We start from the raw sequence: 18,051 nt of genomic DNA, 5'->3' as shown, positions 1-18,051 counted from the left end.
GGAAAAAACAGTATGCCAAGAGCCTCTAATACTGCTAACATCTGTATGCCCCCCCCCCCCCGGTCCCCCTTTGAGGAAAGTAACATTTCTGTTGTTAATCTTTCTTTTTCTTCCTCTTACATGCAACAGTTCTCTCAAATGGAGAACTCAGATGTCCATTAGAAGTACATGGAACATGGGAAGTGATCCTAGTGCAATTAGGCAGCAGTACACTAAGTGAAAAAATACTAAGTTGTATATTTACTTTTCTAGGGTATTTTTCTGAATTTCAGGAGAAACAGATAACACTTATAGCTGCTGAAATGAAAACCTACTGAAACAGTGACTGTTCTGTCATGATTTTATTAACAAACACAAAGGAAAACTACACAGCCAGCAGCAACATCTTTTTGTACCCTTGAGGATAAACTAGACTTTCATTTAAATCACACACATGGAAGGGTGGGGGAGGAAAAAACAAACTTGTTAATGTATGCACTGCATTAAGTTATTAAATAGAAAACAATTAAAACGGTGGGAAAGAATTAATTGAACATGAGAACATAATCTTGCTCATGTTAAGTGGATGCTTAAGACTGGGAAAACAAGTGCTTGCAAGAAGGAAATTCATAAAGTTAATCTAAAACACTCAAATTTAAACTCTGCTCGTTTTGCTCATCTGCCTTTAATATAGTGCTTACATCATATATATGTATATAAACTGCAATTTCTTTAAATTGCTTTCTGGCAGGTCCTAACTGCAAGTCCCTTCAGAGCTGACATGTCTACAATCTGCTAGTGATTTACCAACCTTCAGACTAAAATTAGTTTCAAGATTACACAGAAGGCAGCTGTAGATTTCAGTGGGCCATTTTTACACAGTCATTTTTCAGAGGAGACTCGCACTGCCGTGGGGGCTTTGTGAGCATGGGAAGGACGTGTTTTGGGAATGCGAGTTTCAAGCCAGTGATGGAACAAATGTGCAGATTTTAAAAAGTCACAAAATATAGGTCACTATATGTTCCTAAGCCTTTTAGGTATGTTTCTATGCTTTCCAAAGCCAATGCTTTGGAAAAAAAAATAGGCACTATCATCCCACCCTTCATAACCTCTCTTGCTCATCTCCTACTGTAATACTAAGATTAGGGCTTACATGAGCCCTCTCCCACACCAGCAACAACACAGGTTCAAGTCCAACGGTGGTAACAAAGGTGAAAGGTAGATTGGCCACGAAGTTTTAACCATATATCAAGAAGCCTTCTCAGAGCAGGGTTCGAAAATATGGAGGTTAACCCACTGTCGTCACTGGATGATCTACTCCTTAAAGGGACAGGGATCCTAGAGCCCTTAAACATTAGACCCAGCTGGGAAGGCATGCTGTGATTCCCATATGGAACTGAGAGAGCTTAGAGGAAAAGGAGCTGCATTAAGGAACTTGCCCCCTGATCCAGAACCAGACACTGAAGAGATGTGCAAGAGGAAAATGACCTCTGGGCCATTGCAGCCTGCTCTGTGAAGGGAAATAATGTATTGCCTTGCATACAACACACACCCCAGAATACAGTATGTGCCTTGTTTTGGAGAGGTGCATATTAAAAGATCTTTCCTTGGGTAACCAAGTAGCAGCAGCTAGGGACCCTGTTCAGTGTTCTGCTCCCTGTGGATCGCTTCAGATTTTACTTTCAGCTTTACCCAGAGCAGCAGAAACTGGATTTACCATATTTCTCACCTATAAGATGCACTCCAATTTCCAGTCGCTGTTTTTTGGGGGAAAGGTGCATGTTGTATGCAGGCAAATATGGTAGCTTTCTGCTGGCACAACTCTGTGAATCCTAGTTTCGAAGAGTTTAACTGTGCCCCATGTGAAAGGTTTGAACAGATCTACTGCCAGTTCTCACCAGGCAGCAGTCTATAGTTGCTGACTAGGGATTGCCTTGTCTACTCACCTGTGTTACCAGTAGAAGGACTTAACAAAGGTTTGCCCATGCTAGCAGCAGTGGAAAATTTTTCAAGGCAATCTAATTGTAACAAGACCTTTGAAGGAAATTTTGCCACAGCTTAAGTATCACTGCCTTCAGTGGGTACTGCACTAGCCATCTTATTGGCTAGAAAGACTCTTGCTTTTACCAACATAAGTTACACACAACCACACTCAAACAAAGGTACAACATCCTACAAGACTCCAGTCCAAAGGTGACATCTGTGTTACTTGAAATGCTTCCCTGTCACTGATTTACTGCATATTTACATGGGAAGCAAAAAACCAAAACAAGCTAGGGTCCCTGGAAAGTGGAGAAATGGCACAAAATAAATACAAAGGAAAAAGCAAATTTAAAAAGTCAAAAGAAAAAAAGAAACAGAAAAGCAAACAAAAATATGGCTCTACTCACATATAATGGAGCTTGCTGTGGATTAAGTTTCATGACCCAGAACACTAGAATGGAAAAGAAAGAGAGGTTAAAAACATTGTCTTTATCCTTCAAACATTAACACTTCTTTTGTTTGCAACAGAATCTAAACCTGCCAGTCCACACAAGCTCACCACAATGGATAAACCTTTTTCCAATGGCAAGTTTCATGCTACGTTGCCTTATGATTTCAGATATAACTAATACAAGGAGTAGATCCGTCTTTGCTCATATCAGACGATGAGCGCCCCCCCCCCCCAATCAATACAACTACTGGCAAAGCTCTTTAGGTGCTCTCTGCCCAGAGTACAGATGGCATGAGACTCAAGCCAATGTTTTTTGTCCTTCAGTTTTACAAGCAGTGCATTTTCTTACAAGCTAGAAGTGAAGGAAGAAGTGAAAACCACATCTTCTGAGAAGAGCCATTTTGTGAGACACTTAATGGGACTTTTGGAAAAGAACGTTGCAATTTTAAAGCAGGCAGGGCATGATGCTGTGACTAGGTTAGAGGCTTGCAGAAAAAGGAGATGCATTAGTCCCGTCACTGCCATGTAGAGCTGTTTTGCAGCTTAATCTCAACAACTAAACCCAGGGATCTTTTAAACAGTTTTGAGGTTAAAACAAACAAAGAGGTTTCCCCTTTAAGGAAAAGGGGACATACCAGGTATCCTTTAGGGCAAAAAAACTAGGGACCGCAAAGGTCAGTATAATTCTTGAACTGAGGCTTAATTTGTAAACAACAAAATCAAATTAAGTCGAGACAAAACTCAGGGTGGGAATGGGCATGGGCTGAATCTGCTACAAGTGGAGCTTCTCAATGACAACCCCCTTCCCCCCACCTTTTTAAAACGAGATTTCTCTCAGCATCTGAAGGTCCCAGGGAAGCGTGTCAGGTTCACAAGAATCTGCAGTCACCCTGGTTACTTCACTAGTTGATTGTTGTGGTTTGAAGGCGAATGGCATCTACGTGCAATCAGAATCGCACACACGGCAAACACGTCTGCGCTCCAGCTGTCGGCTTTGCATAGACAAAGCCAGAAAGAATCCGCTCGCTGCCTGTTACATGTTACCATGTGTATCCTTCCTGTTTGCTTGCCCTTCATCTCTTGCTACCATGCTAGTTCTGATCCAAAGCCTATTTAACTCCAGTAAAGCAACTCCAGTTTCCTCAATAAGCACGCCAAGACAGGGACCACGAGCTTTGTTGGGTGTCTGTATAGGAACTAACAAACCCACACCAAAAATAACACTGGGGTAGAGGTTTAGGGTTCATTTGGGATCTGCAGTGCCTAGTACTCCTCGCTGGCTTGATTCCAAGGTCTAACACCTTAAACAGTGGGGACTTCACATGCCGTGAAGGAGTCTGACTCTGCCTTTGCAAGAGAGAGAGAAGGAGCTCAATAACACCCTCTCCCACCAATTAGGGGGTGAGGTCAACTCAGTTCCCAGAAGGATCACATCTCAGAAAGAAGAAAAAAATTAGAGGTTGGGAAGCTTTCCTCCCATGAACAAGGCAGGAACGTGAAGATTTCACATCAAGGATGAAATATTGTTCTGTCCGGTTTCTGCCAGAAAATGAACAGACATAATCAGCGTTTGCACCACCATCATTAAAAAAAAACAAAACAAAAAAACCCCCAAGGTTGGAAAGGACCTCAGGAGGTCACCTGGCCCAACCTTTCTGCTGAAGGCAGGCCTAAACCATCCCAAACGCTGGTCTAACCTGTACATCCTTTAGAGCCTGAAAGCAATTTAACCACTGCTGTCTCATTGTTTGCATGTAGTTAATATAAGCTAAAAACAATACAATACAAGTACAATACAAGTGTCTTGAGCTGCTGGGATTTTTGCACTGCTTGGAAGCATTCTGCAGAAGCTCAACCACACATGACATGACACATGAAAGACTTTTTAAACGAATACACAAGAATTCTTCACAGAGTGAGACATGTGCGGGGCAGAACTGCCCAATCCTGACCCATCCCTTGGAAAGTGAGGGCCTTGCAGTATTCAAGGATGCTCACAGAAGTGCTGCACCACCCCACAGAGGAACTGCAGGTGGCTGCCAACCACGTGGTTTTAGCCACCACTTCCTGTTTTTCTTGGGACCCGTTCTGTAAAGCTGAGCTTGACAGGTAGCAGAATTAGAGAGACCAGAATTCAAAACAATGTGCACCCTGCAGTGCAAAAAGAGAAGCAGCCGTAGGGTGGAAGATATTTTTCTAAGCTAAATTTAAGTCCTTAGCCCTGGTATTGTACATGTTTGTGGTGATGTTAGGGAAGGGAAGCTGGGGAGGAGGGAAACCAGTTAGAAGGCAAACCAAGATCTCAAATTCCCACACCTTCTTGTGTCATTAAACCAATGTGATCTGACGCTAAAATAGCCCGTGCCTTCCCCACAGAATATCCCAATGGTGCTCCAACAGTTTATAGAAATGGTGAGTGCTGCAGCATGCATCAGACATTTTTACCACCCTGTTCACAGCAAGTCACTGTAATAAAAGGGGTGCATCTCATTAGACTAGAGGATCCTGCCCTTCCCGTCACCAGAGAAGCTGAGCCAGTGGTAGAACACCAGGAAGCTAGGAGAGACAAGGTCACAGGAAGAAAGAGCTGCTTGTATTACGTGCTTGTTCCTAACTGGAAAAATGGTTAGGAAGTAGACTGCTGTAAATAGCAATTTTGATATTAATTATAACACAGGTGTAGATTAATCTGCAATTCAGTTTTAGCTTCAGTCCAGTTCCTGGTAGACAGGCAGCCATGCAGCTGAGAGCAACATCTGGTTCCTCTGTTGGCAGTAGCAGCAGAAAGCAGGTGGGCCATGTCAAATGCAGTCTCCTCCTGTTGCCCGAACAACCATCTTGAGACACATTACATGCAAATATTAGAAAAGCTGCCTGCCACTATACAAGAGAGCTGTTCTATGGAGAAAGGAGGAGGATTTTACAGCCAAAAGTTGCCATTCTAGCACTTTTCATTAATGTTAGCTATGCTTTTTTTAAAATATGCTATGTGCTTACAATCTCATCCCAAGGCCTATTTTGCTGCACTTAACAAGAACAACAGGATGCTATTTTATGTTCTTGACAGAGGCAATCAAGCCGTTTTAGCTCCAAGGGGCTATTTCAACACACATACACCCACACTTCATAGGAAGGTATCAGAATTAACTTTGCTGTTAAGAGAAAACTACCATGGAGCAGAACATCCATATAAGACAGAAATTCTTCCTCTTGACAAGAATTTAGCAGGAGACCCAGTAAGAGAAATTTCCTGTCTCATCTAACTGTCTCGCCTGCTGTACAGACATCGTAATTCTGTGCGAAATGCTACACCAGACTGGTACTCATTTAGCAACAAGTCTGGGTCTCTGTGATCCAAGTAAATACTTGGGTCTCTGCCTCCCTGGAGAAGAGCAGACAGCACCGTGTCACTCATCGTCACACCGAGATGTAGATGGCCAGGTCTGGGGTCACCCAGGGATCAGGGCACCAACCAAGGGCAGGATGGGTGAGCAGGATCTGAGGGCAAAACCAGATCAGGAAGCCAGAAAATGAATGTGAGAGCAGGGTCTAGAAGAGACCCAAATCAAGAAACCAGACGATCAACCAGAGGATGGAGTCCAAGAGCAAGCTGGAGGGACCGGCGAAGCGGTCTTGGGTCAGGTTGAGTCACTGCCTCTTCTTGTGCAGGGGTTTATCTGGGGAGAAGCAGATGGTCATTTGGCCCTGGCCAGCTACTCGGGTGACAGAGTAGGCAGAGGGTTAGGCCCTGCTGGAAGTTTCAAGCCAGCCTAATTCAGTAAAGTAGGAGGCTAGGATGAGGTCCAGGTTTGAGGTTGCAGCCTGACACTCAAAGAAAAAGGGGAAAGAATTGGGACACCTGCAGATGGCAGAAGATGGGGAGGGCAGAGGTCAAGCCTCTAGAAATAACTGCATTTTGTGATAGAGACATTGCCAGCTATAATGAAATCTTTACAAGTTAGAGGAAGGGATATACAAGAAGAAAAACAGAAACTAAATGAGTGGGAAAGAGACCACTGCCAACTCCTTGGATGGGGCAAGTCTCCTGAATTCACGATGGCCCATGAACAGATTTTTAGACAAGGACACCCTGCAGCAGCAACATGCTGCACCCAATCTGTACTACCTCTGCAAGGGCAGAAGAGGGAGAACAGCTGCACCCTGTCACAGTTCCCTGCGATTCGTAGTTTATGGTGTTTCAAGATTTCAGCAAGCTCCAAGAACAGCAGTTGCTGTTACAAATTCAGTTGGAGTTACATTCAGACAAGTAGCGGCTTGCTCCTCTCCGAGTCTGCTTCAGCATGGATCTGCTGCAAGCGACTGGTAAAGGATGCCACTCAGGATGGTGGAACTGAAGAGGTTCACCAGTGCAACTGATACAGCTGATCACGGTATTTCCTCTTGCAAATTTGGAATCTGGTTTCTGACCTAGCACCCAACTCCAAGGCATGGTATATGAGAGAGGTCAGCAATTACTCCACAGTGTCAATGAACAGATCTCAGACCCTGCAACATTCCTGGGGCAGGTGGAAAACAGTAATTGTGCTCCGGTAGAATGAGCTCTCTGTTCAGCAAGAGGGATGCAGCTGGAAACGCCATGTGTCAGCCACTTAAAATTCTTTGTTTGGAGATGGGTGGAATTAAAAAATGCTCAGATATAGCTGGAGACAAGGATTTCTTAGGGTAACATCTTCTATTGGACCAACTGTATAGCTGGGATGGAGTTAGACAAGCTTTTGCAAATGAGCTGAGATGAGGAATATCTTGCATTTGAAAGCCTGTCACACACTGTGCAAACCATGCATTTGGTCCAAGAGAATATATGACCTTAAGAAATCCTTGCTTCTCACAAAGTTCCTGGTGCATCACAGCTACATCACTAGGGGTGCACCGACAGAGATCTGGGGGGCCGATACTGATAGCCAATTTTTAAGGAGGGATATTCACCTATACCGATCCGATTTCCGATACAGCTCTCTCTCGCTGGTAAGTCTATTGTGGTGAAAGGGGGGAGGGAAGAGAGGGAAGGGGCATGGAGGGGCAGATCACTATGGTGAGGGGGGTAATGGGGCTGGGGTAGGTGCTGCCCAGCTGGGACAGCGAGGGCACTGGATAGAGCTGCGGCTGGTCCAGGTGGGGGGGGTCTCCATGGGGAGGGGGGCAGGGCAGGGCAGGGCAGGGCAGGGCAGGGCAGGGCAGGCAGGGTGCAGCACTGTGCTCAGGGCAGGCAGTGGCAGTAAAAGGGAGGCTCCGGGGGTGGGGGCTGCAGCCACCCCATATTTTGCCATAGCCCCCTCCCAGCACTGCCCGCCCTGAGCACATCACAGCATGACCCCCGGGCCCCAGCCACCACCCCTCCTCCCCGGGTAAGTGGTGGGAGCTGGCAGACAAGTGACACACAGCAGTGGGAGCTGCTCCGCCACCACCCCCAGGATGAGCCGTGGCTCCGTCCTGCACCCACTCTGCCTGGGAAATGCCTGCCCCAGCACCACTTGCTCCCTCACCATGGGAGGCGTTGATCTGCCCCCGCATGCCACTTCCCTCCCCACTCCCCTATCACCACAGACTTACCAGCTGCACGCAGCGCTCCATGCTGCCAGGCTGTGCTCCTCATTGCCTACATGCTGTGCTGGGGCTGCGCACATGCACAAACATTTATTGGCCAAATTATTGGCCACACCAGACCGATTTGATACAGTCGATTTTCTTTACACTGGTGCCGATCCGATATCAGACCAATGCATCGGTGCACCTCAATTGCTAACTCAACCACATATAGTTCTAAACAGATGAGAGAACAACCTGAATTGTTTTGTCCTGCTAATATAATAAAAAATACAAGACCTGAAAAGTGTGATGTCTTCTCCCAGGACAAAGCATAGCTTTGATAAATTTTCGCCTAATGGCTTGAAAACAAACATTAGGTCTAAATACCTTTCCCTGCGTATGGTTGTACTAGGGATAAGGGGCGGAAGAGGAAACTGGGCCATGACGGCCTGAAGCAAGTAAAGAGAATGGCTCAGTATGGGTGTTGATATACAGGCCAGCCCCAGCAAGGTTGAGAACATGCTACTGTAACTCAACGAGGTGATACACAACTCAGCTTATTATCTGAAACGCTGCAGGAATTGGATTGGTTTTTTTTTTGGCAGGGGGAGATGCATGCTTACTTGCATGCATTGGTCATGCCTTGCCTTCAATCACAAATAGCACAACATCTGCACACTCTGCAGGACCAATGAACTGCACTTTTTTCCCCCATTTGTATCGGAGCACGTTTGTCACAACTGCGCCTTCTCGGTGCATATGCTGCTGAGGCACTTTGGTTACCACTACTCATGTCCAAGGGTCACAGCAGAATTTGACTTGCTACTATTTGCTATTTAAATCTCAAAGAGCTTTTAGCATCAAGGTTTAACAAATTCTAGGGAGCAGCCACTTCTATGGGAACCCCATGATAATGTCAGTTGTGCCACATGCCACGTTAGCCTCCGCAATCACATCTCGTATGTTTGAGACCTGTATATTTCTTCACAGTGCTCCCTGCAAATTTATTCCGCTGCTATATAAAACAAGATTAAAAAAAAAAAAAAAAAAAAAAGATTTTACACTTTGGCAAGAAGTACTGCCTGGTAAGAGAAGTCTGCCGCTCGGTGCTGCCGTGGAATCTGGGATGTGCGTGGAGGGACTACGCATTGCCAGCTTGTAGACTATGTGGGATTCTTCAGTACAAGGCCTGCTGAAAGCGTGCCCTCACCCCAAACACAGCTGTCATGCCACCCCACTGACCCAGGCAAATCTTTTGGGTTTTTTTTAAGCAATTAAGCTGAACAGACACCGCCAAGTTGATGACAACATCCTGCATTAATCAGAAGGAGGATAATTTCGAAGTGGGTGGGCCTAAAATTAGGATCATTCATGCCCTTTGCTCCACTCTGTTCTCATGCATGTGTGTAATACTGATTCATACAAGCCTACAGGCACTGAGTTCAGGGCCCTTTCACCCAGGACTATAATATGCAGCATGCTGGATCCAGGTTTGAGCCATTTTATGGGAACATTCTCAAATAGTGAACATTTCATAAATGCTTTATATACAGGTGCTTCTAATGCCTGCCCCCCATTGCGCGGCATCCTAGTAGTTTGAAAAAACAAGGAAAAACAACCTTCCTCCTGAAAATTCACTTGTTGGTACATTCATACAGAAAGCAGAAAGAAGATGGACATGTATTTAGCTGAAGCATATCCATGGTTTCTCTTGAGTGAAGAGATAGCCATGTATACAGCTGGGCCATTTTCAGCTCTATACACCTTTCTCTTTCTTTAGGAGTAGCCACCTGCAAATGCTCATAATAGGTCTTTCAAATAGCCGAACCATTTGAAATTCAATGCATGTCAGGCTTGTCACAGCCTTTGTAGCAATTCAGACACATACTTTACAATTTCCCTGGAGTTCAATTCCATCTCTCCCCTTCAGATAACAGAGTAAAATCCTTTGCAAATTTGTAAGTAGGGTACAAAATAGCAATTCCAGTTTCAAGCTCTTGAAAGCAGCAATGGTTTAAACTCTGTGAAAGTCTACATAGGTCTGGAAGAGCGAGAGCAATATGAAGCTACTACTTTTCCTATTATGAAAAAGTATCCTTCTGCCCCGTTGAACGTCAAGATTGTGCTCGAGTTATTAAAATCCATACAAGAGACTTTGTGCTATTTTGCATTTAATTTTACAGGGGGAGGTGGAGATGGAGGAATAAATGCAATTCCTGTTTGCCCTGGACAGCAGGAATATCTGACAGTATTAAACCTTTTAGTTTGGTTTGCACTGCTGTAGCACCCAAAAGGCTTTGACCAGAATTAAGACACTGCTGGACGAGACACTGTACCAGTGATGTTGGACCTTTTGGCCCCATGGGCCAGAAGAGTGGTATGGGGCCTGTCAGTGGGCCGGATCAAGCACTTGAGTTTGGTCTAGAAGTATTCTAGGAAGTATTTTCTTTCATTAGCTTTGGTCATCGTTGGAGAAGCTCTGACTGACTGCTTAGTAGTTTCCAAGGCCGTTCCTGCCAAGAGGTGCTTTGATTTGAAAGTGCAAAGATCATGAGAATGCTATGGGGGTTGTGTAGGCCTCATGGAAAACATCTGAAAAGAGATCTGATGGACAACAAAGTACAAGCTGAACTCAGCTGTCAGGGATATCACATATAAGCATCGCGAAGGCCTGAAGCTGAGAAGAAGGAACTAAAGGATTATTTGACTATGACGCAATGTGAGATTAATTGTATAAAGCCAGTCTGCCAAAACAGGACTTGGATGACACTGGAATCAGCTGGCTCACATAACATCTCACAGAGCAATCCAAGCCATGTATTCCCTCTCAAGCTAGACTGGCTCCACATCCAGGCTGACTTCCTTTCACATTGCGAGAGAGTACCCAAACGCACATGTGTCTTGAGGTACCATGCTAAACACTAAGTGATGAATACAGCAGCCAAATGCCTATATAGCACTCCTTACATTTTAACTTTAGGGCACAACAATAGCTTATAACACTTGATAGAGTTTAGAGAAGTTGAGAAGATTTAACAGAACATGAATGGAGCTGGGTCTAACCAATAGCCACTTCATTCGGTGGTACTTTTCAACTTCAATGGTCCTGGATCAAGTGCTCCCTAAATTCTTAAATACAGCCCGAACCATGCTAAATAAAAGCAAACTTAGCCCTCCTAACTTGCTGGCATGGTTCAGTTTTCTATTACCTGCATTACAACAATGAAATCAAGCTTCCAAAAGCATCAAGCTACTCATTCAGCAAAACACAGAAGGCATCCTGGAGAACACTCCCACCCAGACACACTGTTATAAAACACTGACCATACATAATACAAGCTACAAACAGAGACACAGGTTTACAGCCCTGAAGTGCTTATGCTCAAACCTCCTCAAGACAAACAAAGATGGGAGCAGAAGACAAGGAGGGTGTGGGTTCCTGAGAAGGCAGACAGATTGGCAGCTTGAGGATAAATTCCCTCCTCTGCAATGCTGAACTTTCATGCTATGATAATCCACATTAATAATAATAAAAATGATTCTTTTACTCGAGTTCCTCCAGATAAATCTTGGTGACATATAGAGCTTGAACTTCATCTCCTTTTCCTTCTGAGTGGTGCACAATTCTGTTCTGCTAGATTCCTCCATCACCCTTTAGTTTTTCTGTTATCAGCTGCTGACTATTTGACCTTAGTAGTAACTATAATCTTTAAAAAATCTAAAATAATGAAAGGAAGTTAGCTAGATTATTACAACCGATGCAAATTCCAAAGGCAAAATACTGCCAAAGGAGAGATGACTCAAAGCAAAATGCAATTCCATTTTTGCTTTCATTCTGAATGAAAACCGACTACTCTCACATCATGGAGGTTGGGCGTACGAGCAACTCAGCTGATGTACAGGATTTCGGCTGGCCTTGCTGTGCTGTGATTTTCATCCATGTTGTATAAAGAACAGCCGTAAGCCACTGTGTAATAACCAGCACTAGTATCCATCTATCACTGCTTTTCCCTGGCCTTCCTTCGGGAAATTAAAAGGACTGGAGCCATTTAGGCTAGCAAAAAGACAGTTAATTAATGTTATGACATATACACATGGAGAAAGTAATTCAGGGACACCTAGTCTCATATTATAAAAGGGTCACAATTAATAAGAGAAAATGAAAGGATTAATAAAATTGAGCCGGTTGGCTTTTTTCTCCGCGTCGGTTATTAGTGGACCCCTGCTAAACCATATGGGTCAACTGACAACCGGAAAAAGTCAGCCTGCTCAATGGGTATTTTGCATCGGTTTTTCACCAGCCCCAAGGGATGGGCCTGCTCAATATGGTATGGGACAGCCAGGGTGAGGGAGAACTGTTACCCTTCATCAATGTTGACCATGTGAAGGAACACCGAGAGGCTGGACACCTTCAAGTCAGCTGGCCCAGACAGTTTGCACCCTAGGGTACTTAAGGAGCTGGCAAGCATCACAGCTCTGCCCCTGGCACGGATCTTCGAGAACTTGTGGCGCTCAGGCAAAGTGCCCAAAGATTGGAAGAAGGCCAATGTGGTGTCTATCTTCAAGAAAGGGAGGAAAGTAGATCCAGGGAACTACAGGCCCATCAGCCTGACGTCCATCCCCAGGAAGATCCTGGAGAAAAATCAGAGACCATTCTTGACAAATTGGCTGAAGGCAACTTCTTGAGGGATAGCCAGCACGGGTTTGTTGTGGGTAGGTCTTGCCTGACCAATCTCATTTCCTTCTATGACCAGGTGACATATCACCTGAACAAGGGAGAAGAGATTGACATCATAGATCTCGACTTTAAAAAAAAGCTTTCGATCTGGTATCCCACGATCACCTTATAGAAAAACTGGCCAATTGCGGCCTTGGCTACATCACAGTCCTCTGGCTGGGGAATTGGCTTAGAGGTCGGACCCAGAGAGTGGCAGCTGACAGAAGTCAATCGTTGTGGTGCGCTGTGACCAGTGGGGTCCCCCAAGGCTCCGTCCTTGGGCCTATCCCTTTCAACATCTTCATTAATGATGGGGACATTGCTGTCAGAAGTGGACTGGCCAAGTTCGCTGATGACACCAGACTTTGGAGAAAAGCATCCACACCCAAGGACAGGATGGTAATCCAGGCTGACCTTGGCAGGCTCGGAAAACGGACGGACAAAAATCTAATGGCGTTCAACACCAAAAAATGCAAGGTACTCCACCTTGGGAAGAAAAACCTGCAGCATGCTTATAGGCTCGGCAGTGCTACGCTTGCTAGCACCACGGCCAAAAGGGACTTGGGGATCATGATTGACTGCAAGATGAATATGAGCCACCAGTGTGATGTTACAGCCGGCAAAGCGAGGAAAACTCTGGCTTGCATCCACAGATGCTTCTCTATCAAATCCCAGGATGTCATCCTCCCGTTGTACTCAGCCTTGGTGAGGCCGCAGCTGGAGTACTGTATACAATTCTGGGCTCCACAATTCAAAAGGGACATGGAGAAGCTTGAGAGAGTGCCGAGGAGAGCCACGCATACGATCAGAGGGCAGAAAAACAGGCCTTATGATGACAAGCTGAGAGCCATGGGACTCTTCAGCCTGGAAAAAGTGCAGGCTCGGGGGGACCTGGTAGCTGCCTATAAGTATATAAGGGGTGTAACATTAGGATCTGGGGGGATGCCTGTTCACCAGAGCGCCCCATGTGATGACAAGGTCAAATAGTCACAAATTTCTCCAAGGCTGTTTCAGGCTGGACATAAGGAAGAACTTTACAGTCTGAGCCCCCAAGGCCTGCAAGCACCTACTCTGGATTCCTTTAAGCGTCAATTTGACGTTTATCTTGCTGGGATCCTGTGACCCCAGCTGACTTCCTGCCCCTGGGGCAGGGGGCTGGACTCAATGATCTTCCAAGGTCCCTTCCAGCCCTAATGTCTATGAAATCTATGAAAAATGCTCTGCATGCAGAGAGAAGTAACCTGTGCAACTCACTGCCAAAATATGCTACAGAAGCAAAGACATTAGCACTATTACAGAAAGGATTAGATATTTGCATGACTCAGAGTCCAAAGGGTGGAATGACCATCCAGTCCAAACCCCCTCACACAAATGCAGGATGTAGTATTGCTCAAGACAAATGCCTATCCAATATATTCCTTAAAATCTTCAATGAAGGAGCTTGCACAGCTTCCCAGCACAGCTTTCTACTTTGACAGTAGAGAAGTTTTCTTTATATGTATATTTAACTTAAATCTGCTTTGCTGTAGTTTAAACCCTTTGCTTCTCAAATGAGAAGACAGTTGCTGTTATACCAGTTAGGATAAACATTTAGATAGATCGGCCCACATGCTCCAAGACAGAAGTCAACCACTAATTGCATGAGGTTAAGAAGATGCTTCCCCATAGCCATGGTGATGTTTAATTGGCCATTGCATGGGCTTTGCATGCTTCTCTGCAACATCTGGTCAGAGACTAGACAGGATATTGGAGACACAGTGGCAAATATTTCAAGGGGAGATTTTGCAAAGAAATAAAAGAGTAGGTTGCTCCCACCACAAGTCTCTGAATGCCATGTGGAAAGAAGGGGACAATTAGAAAAGTGCTGGCCCTTTAAAAATGTTAAGTTTTAAAAAGGCAGTTTTTTGACAAAATCACGGCTGATTTGCCAAGTTTAGAACTTAAAAAGAAAGGTGAGAGACAGACATTTGTTTATGACCCTGGGTGTTTAAAGAACTCGCTGATGCTTATGGTTTCCTGTTCAATGGACTGCTTCTAAAAATGGTTCAAGTGCAGCGTTTCCACAGGTGATGCCGGCTCCCCAGCTGTGTCCTGTCCGAGGCAACCGGAACCACACACTGCTATTCCAGTGCAAACGCAAGGGGCTTTGTTCAGCCGCAGCTGACGCAAGACTCTTCTGGGGAACTGGAACCTGAAGATTTAAGGTGGGATCAGCCTTGCTCCCCATGCACTAACTTGAGAGCATAGCAGAGCTAATTCAACAGCAAGCTCCATATTTGGAGGATGGCTAGAGTTAGGAGAGACTAACACAGTGTTAAGGGGAAAGGAAGGAGATGATACAAATTACATGTTGTGATTTCCCATCCCAACACAGCTGAAAAGAGAGGGAACACGTTTAACTTGAAAAAATACACTAGTACTTGAAAAGCAGCCTCTTTCTGATAGCTGGAAACCCCAGATCCTTGCCCTCGAGGCACAGCAGCCCAACAAATGGGATTCAAGCAGCTAGCTATTACAGCAACAACCTTAACAGATCAGGTTATCCTGGTTATTAAACCACACCAAGAAGGGGGAAAAAAAAAAGACACAATAGGGAACAAAAGCCAACAGAGTCACTGATTTCATTGACTAATGATTTAACAAAACACTCTGGATACAGATTAACTTGCTTTGTACACCTTACCTCCCTGAAACTCAGAACTGAAAGTGCTTTGTTACCAGACTGAAACCTGGCCTGGTTTCATGGGTGTACTCGAAGTACCCCCACTGAAGCACAGCGCATGAAGCTGTGTGGAACCAACCAGGTCCAGGTTGGCCGTGTCTCAATTAAATCTTCAACCTCCAGCAGGTTCCTTATTCTCCAAAATTCCAGTTCACCCCCAAAAACAATGAAACTCACCTTGAAATGGAGTCTGCGGGCACGTCTACACGAGATGCCTTAATACACAGCGGAGTGTTCTGCTAGGCATGAGCGCGTCACAGGAAAAACCGTGCTAATGTGCAGTAGAGCTAGTCTACTACACATTGTCACAAAAAAGTTTGCCTTTGCTACTGCACATTAGTGCAGCTACTGCACCTTTATCTCATACTAGAAGTACAGGTTTCTTTCGCTTTATGCAGGTTCTGTACGTGCGAATTCGCTTTAATGCGATGACCTTTTATACCAAAATTCATTATAACAAGGTAAATTCACTTTTACGACATCGATGTGATGGAAGCCGGCAGTCAGCTGCTTTGAGCAGTGCACTGTGGGAGTGATGTGCATCAAAATATAGTCTCCTGTGTGGATTTGTGCTCCTCGCGCATTGTCTGCGACATGTGTTTCTGTAGTTGCCATCCCCATTATGGCAGTGCCCTGTGCTTGTGCGTACTGTCGGTAAGTACCAAAATTGTCTTGTAAAAGTGGTAGAAATGGGTCTGCGGGTCAGCACAGTCAAGGTCTTGGAACGTATCCCTATTTGTTACATTGTAAAATGGGTTCCCTTTATGCCAATTTGAGTTACACGCCATTTTCCAGGAATGCATGTACAGCATAAAGGGAGGGAAACCTGTACCAAACTCAATGCGCAGTAACAAAGGCGCACCAATGAACATGTAGATGTGCCCACTGTGTGTTAAACAGACCTTCATCTTTCCTGCTACCTTAGATGCCATATTACACCTCCATTACCACATGGAAAGGGCTTTGTCCCCCTTCCCTGACCTTCTGACAATAGCTGGCAGTTAATCCTGGGGTGCCATCTAAGCAGCCTGCCACTGGGGTGGGAATACTGCAGAAAGCTCACTAGGATTCTTCTTAATTTGATGTATGACAATGACATTATATTAATTTTCAGGTGGGGGAATGAGACAAAACTAGCAAGTAACTGTCCCAAATTCATACAGGTAGTCAGTGCTGGAGCAGACAACTGAACTCAGGTGTCCCAAGTCCCACAGGGCCTGGTGGCTGCATCTTGGCTCTGAACATGCGAGTTAAAGTACTGCATGAGGCTTGTGTAAAGGCGACCAAAGAGAGGGTGGTGCCTGGTTATTCAGGCTGGGGAGACCATGGCAGCTGGATGTGATCCTGGCCACATCCCTCCCTTCTCTGCTCCTGGCTAAGACATCAGTATGCCTTACCATGCTAGCCCAAAGGGCTACTAGGCTCAGACAGACCTTCCTTCCGAGTCCCAGGCTAAAAGCTAAGCTGCTGAACCATCCTTTACCACTTGAATCTGTAAAACCTGGGATTGGCACAGCTAAGAGAGTCACTTGCGGTTTTCAGCCTATTCCTCAGCACCATTTTTGGGCTGTAGTATGTATGGGGAAATCCTAGCAATGCTTCTAGATTCCTCAGCACCACAAGGCTGGAAACACTGACACCACTACATTGGAGAGATCAGGGAACCTCAACTTATGCATCTACCTGGCCAACGAAACCAAATGATCTCTTTGAGCTGGGTCATGAGGCACATGCCCACCCCTGTCTGTGCTGTTGGCTGCCAGCTTCCTAATGGGTACATTTTCTTCCGTGGGAGGAGCAGCAATCAGCAGCTCCATCCCACGAGCATCCTAGGCTGGCAGGTGACCAAACCAGCTACACGCAGTCCAAAAGTTGTGAGGAGTTTCCCAGTTTCTGAAGACATAGTGAAGAAAATCTAGCTTGTACCACATTCTTGTGCCGCTCAGGAGAAAAAAAAACCCCACCAAAACAACCTGTGCATGCAACAGAAACGAAAAGGAACAATAGAAAGAAAACAGCAAGTCGCACTCTGGCTTCCAGCCTGAAAAAAGAGCCCCCTCCACCACACACATGCTTTTCCATTCTTCCTTCTGCAACATTCCAGTTACAAAATTGTTAAAATCATTAAGCGATTACTCACTTTCCAACTGAAATGCTGGAGGCAGATCAAACAGCAGCTACTGTTAATAAAGCCAACACTCCCCACACCTAGGAGAGGGAAGCAGCAGTCCCCGTCTGCAAATGCACCTGGCTGGTGGCTTCTCTCCCCCCACCCTCCCCTCTCTGGAAAAATAGTCTCAAGAGCCAGAATCCAAATGCCAGCACTCACCACTCCAAAGCCCATGTGCCCAACTTCAAATAAATAGAAAGAAGTACTGTAAATGTTGAAACTAGAGAGTAAAAAAGGATTATCAGCTGGCTCTAATTATACCAACTGATCTCATCTTGTCATAAGCCTCTTTCCTGAATCCAGATCTATTTGTGTAACACAAAGACTGGCTTTTTAAAAAATGTGCATGGTCTGTAATAGGGCACGGTGTACATAAACTCCGGGACAGCGCTGCCTATGTCCTGCATTACATTATGATGCTCTACTGATGGATTCACCTGCTCTAAGGCATTATCTTGTCCCTCACTTGCCTATTTCTACTT

The 18,051-nt window shown here is 45.2% G+C and overlaps 1 protein-coding gene across 9 annotated transcripts in view; it reads right to left on the bottom strand.

Moving 5' to 3' along the window:
- The window catches only part of AKAP13 (A-kinase anchoring protein 13), a 321,421-nt gene that overhangs the window by 222,450 nt on the left and 80,920 nt on the right, over window positions 1-18,051 (bottom strand). For all 9 annotated transcript variants that reach the window (XM_059714583.1, XM_019477514.2, XM_019477513.2 and 6 more), the window contains one exon: window positions 2,370-2,413. In XM_059714583.1, the coding sequence (XP_059570566.1) occupies window positions 2,370-2,413 (44 nt within the window). The remainder of the gene's footprint in view (window positions 1-2,369; window positions 2,414-18,051) is intronic.

This window comes from Alligator mississippiensis, chromosome 11 (assembly GCF_030867095.1).
Source record: "Alligator mississippiensis isolate rAllMis1 chromosome 11, rAllMis1, whole genome shotgun sequence".
Taxonomy (NCBI): Eukaryota; Metazoa; Chordata; order Crocodylia; family Alligatoridae; genus Alligator; species Alligator mississippiensis.
Note: the sequence above shows the minus strand (reverse complement) of the source record. Positions and strands in the feature narration are given on the sequence as shown.